Below are 5278 nucleotides of genomic sequence, written 5' to 3'. Positions count from 1 at the left end.
ACATGAAGTTCTAAACTGTGTTCTGTCAAAAGAGTGAGAGTTATAAAAGGGATGTGCTTAAAAAAGTGCTGCCATGAGCCAACCCACCACTGTCTACGCCACAGTAGCTGCTATATTCAGAGGAAAGAAAAATGAACAAGAGTGCTGTTATCACAGCTCTCCCTAAGAGTTAAAACAAGGCCTTGATCACAGTTCATAAACCCAAGGCTTACAGCCAAGGATCACAAGGAAAAAAAACACATCCAGAAGAAGGAATCTGCTATGGAAGTGCTATAGACTCAGTTATTTCAATTTCTACCTTGGTAGGATAAAGATTAAAAAACTCAAAACATTTCTGTGGTCAGATTCTTTGCAGGAGTGGTGTTCAGTGCAGGAGGGAGGAAAGAAAGGCAAGCTGCAACTCGCAGGAAACAGGAGGGAAACAGTCACAGAGTCTGCACAGCTATTCCATGGTTGGTTAGGTGATGAAAATCACCCTGTCCAATAGAAACTACACTTCTTCTCTCAATTCAAGCTTTATCTAAACAAAAACAAATGTTTCTGTATGTAAGAGCTAAACAGGACAGGTCTTAAAGAGTCCTTTTCCTATACCAGCCTCCTAAGTCATAAGAAATTCTTGATCTTCACCTAAGAATTTAAAACAAAAGAGTTCCAGCAAAACACAGTTTAAAGGGTGACTTAAATTTCTATTAAAGCTTCCCCTTCATGTTAAAAAAATAGAAAAGAACAATAGTACCAATCAAAAGGAAACTGTGCTTGAAAACAGCCTGACAAGTCAAGATTTATAATCAGCATATCTGAAAGTATTTTATAAGAGAGATGATTGGTACCCTCAGACTTAATACAATTATTTGGTCAAAATGGTGGTGAATGAGTAACAGCTCCCAGGGGTTCCTGAAGACAGCCTGCATTTTCCAGTTTTTGTTCACAGAACCTGCTTTGATCACAGGTTTATTTACAGTCCTAAAGCAAGGAAGCAAGAAGCAAAGAACTTACCTCCTCCACAGACACGGGCAGGATAACGCGGCTGGAAGGGAACACAGAGACAGAAATTAGCAAATATCCCTGCAGCTGCAAAATTCCCACATTCTTCACAGCAATGCCTGCACAGCTCTCCTCTGCCCCCAGTATTCCAGCATCCACCCAGTACTCCTTAGGCCAAAGACTATTTATATAATAACCTCAAAAAGAACCAATACATGATAGAGCATAACTGCAACCCTCTCCTAAAACTCTGGAATTCAATAGATGCTCACTGGTGATACTTCACTGGCCTACAAACCTACACAGCATCAACCCAGTGGTGTTCCCTCTCACTCCATCCTGTCAGCAATCCCATCTTATTCCTCCTCAAGTTGCTGTGGGGGTTTCTGTGGGCCTCAGCAATTCTGCAGAGATCTGCAATAGCTACAAGGCACTGCACGATTCGCTCACATGTCCCAAACCAGCAGGAAACAGCAGAGGAAAAGCTTTCTCAGAGCTCACTGCAGAGGAAGATGCTGCCACTGCTTTATACGAGTCAATTTTTTTTATTGTGGTTTCCTGAATGCTTCTGAGAATCAACTGACTGGACAACACAGCAAAAACTGCCTGAAGTCACACAGATTTTTTGGGAAAAGAATCAGTTTAAAGTGGACAGAACTACATGCTTGTTAAGACCTTCTCCAAAACTGGATCTGCGTTTGACTTCTGCTTTCAGCAAGGATGATGTTGAACAAGGAACCAAAGCAAGACACAGACAGGAAATGGATATAGCTACCGTGGGCGGAAGAATTCCCAATTCTTTGGCAATTAGTCTCAAGGAAACTAGGACACAATCAGGAAAAAAAGTCCTCTGTATTAATAAACAGATTTTTAAAAAGCAATAGTGGTGAAAATAGAATTTTTTTTTACACTTTACCGAAAGAACAAACTGCAATAGGGGAAAAAGATTACAGATTATGCAAGATTGCAATCAGCATGAAGTGTTGCTGTCACAAGTAAAGCACTGCAGAAAGAACTACTGAGAACTGCAAATGAAGTTCAGTGTCAATTAAAAAAAAAAGAATAATGCACTACAGGGACTCATTTTCACCAAACACATGGGGTTAATGAGCCCCAAGTTAGTTATTGCCAATATCTTGTGTCTTTATAGAAAAGCAGCAGGAAACATCAGCTCAGTGGCAGTTCAGAAGTAAACCCAATATTAGAAACTGGAACAGCACATACAGACACACACACACAACAAGACAATTATATCACTATAATCTCCCATGTACCAACATCTTGAATATTGCACATAGTCCTGGTCAATTTATCTCAAAGAGGATACAGAAAAAGTGAAGGAAGTTAAAAAAGATGATTGGAGATGGGAAAAAGCTTTTGTGTGAGAAGAAAGCAGTTAAGACTTGGCCTTTCAGCTTGGAGAAAAACCAGCTAAAAGGTTCAGGTATGGAAGAGTTTTAGAGATCATGAATGGTGTAAAAAAGTGAATGGAGAAGGAACAGTGACTGTTTTACAACAAAACAATCATTAGGCAACAAATTTTAGACCAAATCACGTGTGCTTCTTTACATCATGTCTACTGAAGACATGGCATTCCTTGCCAAACATAGGAAGTAAAAGCAATTTTTAAATGGGATTTGATCAGTTAATGGAAATTCATGTGCCACTTACCGGCAGGATACACTGAACTACAATTGTTTTACTGACTTTTACATATTGTTTCCTGGAAATACCTGCTGAAAGGCAAGAGGGAAGAGGACCAACACCAGTATGGTGTAACAGAGGATAAAAAAAAAAGGAAATAGATTTTCACAGGTAGACTTTGCCATCAAACATGATGTTGGGTTAGTTACCTGGATAAAAGTGCAGTAAGAATGAAAGGAGGGACTGGATGATAAAGGTGAAAGACCAAGAAACAGGGAAGAAACAATTTATTTGGAATGGAGTGAAAACATTATTCTTTAGAAAACCTGGTGTAAAACATTGATGTAAGTGAATGGAATTCCACTCAGGAAACTGGAAGACACTAAATCTGAATCATTATCTTAGAGTTCAATGTTCATCAATGGAGAAACAGAAACACAAAGAAGATCAGTGGTTTACAGTTGGTTCAGCCCAGCAAACCAAGAAGGCGGGGTTGAAAAAACTTTATAGGTAGTCAAGTGAAAAAGGAGGAAGGAGAAAGACTACTCAAGAGGATCTTGAGGAAAAGCTTCACAGAAGCAGCAATGGGAACAAAGATTCCTAACTTTAGGACAGAACTTGCTCAACTTATGAGAAACTATATGATGAGGTTGGCCTGAAAATGGTGAGGAACATTTAAGATCCCTGTTAGATTAAAATCTGCCTCAAATGACAGCAAAGGGAAGTACAGCTGCAGAGAGAGTCAGTGGCATTATCGTCACTTTACAGGAAAGGGAAGTGAGTCTCCACACTCTGATTCTCCTCAAGGTCTTCCAAGGCAGTTTAAATCAAAATAAGGACAACAAGCAAGACTCCAGCCAGCATTTAAAAACCCTGACACCAAAAAAATGCAAACAAATGAACAAAATCCAGGCAGCTTATCTGTAGCACGGATGGATAGAAAGGCAAGATAAGTCTGAAAGTCTGACAGGACATCAAATGAAAATGTTAAAGTCATCACTGCATAACCATCAGGACAAGCAGCTGTAGAGAAATGATGATACAGACTCATCTGATAATAAAATGTGACATCAGGTTTTGGTTATATTGCTCTATTTCTGTACCAGCTCCTAAAATACTTACGGAGCACATAATAAAACCCACCTGATTTACTAGGGAGGGTGTGACAACGGGTCACAGAGATGGAAGAATAATCTGCTCAGATGACAAGAAGTTACAGATCATTTAGATTTTTAGCATCTACAGTAGGAAGGCAGCAACTACCTGCATGCAACCAGAACTAACATACATAACAGCAAAACAGTAATAGCAAAGCAAATAGCCAGCTCACACCAGAACAAGTGGTTTCAATATGCCTTAAACAACTGCTTCCTGGAACATGAGATTTCAGCAAAAACCATCTCAAATAGGATGTAAAATGGGCAATTTCATCATACAACATCAGCAATACTTAAATCTGAGCCAACAGAGTGACACAACTCAGAACGTGCAACTGTTAGAGGTGGCTGGGAATCTCAGAAAGTCAAAAATAAATGTTCATTTGGAAAGTCCAGTAGCAACCCTGACTGTCCTTAGAGCCACATATGTCTTACTAAGGACAAAACAAAGAGAAGAAAAGAAACAGTGTAATGGCAACACTAAAAAGGTTTAGAGAGCCTTCTGAAAATACAAATGGAAACCTGTAAAAGGAAACCAATGTAGTAATTCTGGTCTTTTAACCTTTACTCTTAACATTTACACTTCACAGATTGCTTCTGAAACAGGCTGCGTGAAAGACCAGTAGACATGCTGATATGATGAGGTAAATAATGTTGAGTAAAACGACTTTTGGAAGTGAAAGTCATGAAAATGAACTGCTCATACCGTCAGAAATCTGAAAATTCAAAGTACATATGTTCTCACCTTTACAGCACAGCTCACTGATAATGAGCTTTACTGTGGTACAGGGCAAGGGAATTGTGAGCAGAAGCGTGAAAAAGATACATGATAACCCAGCCAAGGTGCTATAAGAGGGAAAGTAATAAATTCACAGGAAAATATCAACAAAACAGATGTTGTAGAAGGAGTTAGTTATCTTTTCATGCACCTGAAACTAAGGACTTAGCCCAGGTTTCTGCCTGCTATCCAGTTTAACACCACAGAAGGTAATGGTGTCTCTGTGTTACAAAGAGCAGCTCCGCTGCTGCTGCTCTTGAATTCTACACTCCTATTGTCTGGATAAAAATAGCAGGGTTTTAAGGATTGAGGGGAAAAAACGTTAATCAAGTATAGAGACAACTACAAGGATAAGTACAACCCTCAACACAGTTTTAATATTTAAATCCACACCATGGTCCATAATCTTGCAAAATAATTCCTGTAAGGAGGACACAGTCATGTAGGTAAATGTGTCTAAGAGAAGACCTGAAAACCCACTTTATCACTGGGATCACAGGTATCTTTTATAAGGGGAGAAAGAAAAAACAAACAGCAAGCCTCTTCCATCAGCCGAAAGAAGTTTAAAATGATGGAATGCACTTAACTTGGGAATGCACTTGAGTTAACCTTAAGAACTCAGGAAATAACTATGTGCAGAGCATGCACAGCTTTGAAGACACCCAGCCAAAGTGCACCGGCCCAAGAGTATATCCACGTTAGCGAGCACAAAGCT

At 39.4% G+C, this 5278-nt stretch overlaps 1 protein-coding gene across 1 annotated transcript in view; it reads right to left on the bottom strand.

Annotated features, from left to right (window-relative positions):
- The window catches only part of PITPNA (phosphatidylinositol transfer protein alpha), a 21288-nt gene extending 19008 nt beyond the window's left edge, over window positions 1-2280 (bottom strand). Inside the window, exons 1-3 of the mRNA XM_008640333.2 lie at window positions 2259-2280; window positions 1901-1912; window positions 997-1181 (exon numbers count right to left, since the gene is read on the bottom strand). Of these exons, the coding sequence (XP_008638555.2) occupies window positions 997-1181; window positions 1901-1912; window positions 2259-2280 (219 nt within the window). The remainder of the gene's footprint in view (window positions 1-996; window positions 1182-1900; window positions 1913-2258) is intronic.
- Between the last annotated feature and the right edge of the window lie 2998 nt (window positions 2281-5278).

This window comes from Corvus brachyrhynchos, unplaced genomic scaffold, assembly GCF_000691975.1.
Source record: "Corvus brachyrhynchos isolate BGI_N302 unplaced genomic scaffold, ASM69197v1 scaffold99, whole genome shotgun sequence".
NCBI classification, from domain to species: domain Eukaryota; kingdom Metazoa; phylum Chordata; class Aves; order Passeriformes; family Corvidae; genus Corvus; species Corvus brachyrhynchos.
The sequence above is the reverse complement of the archived record's forward strand: the minus strand, read 5'-3'. Positions and strand labels throughout refer to the sequence as shown.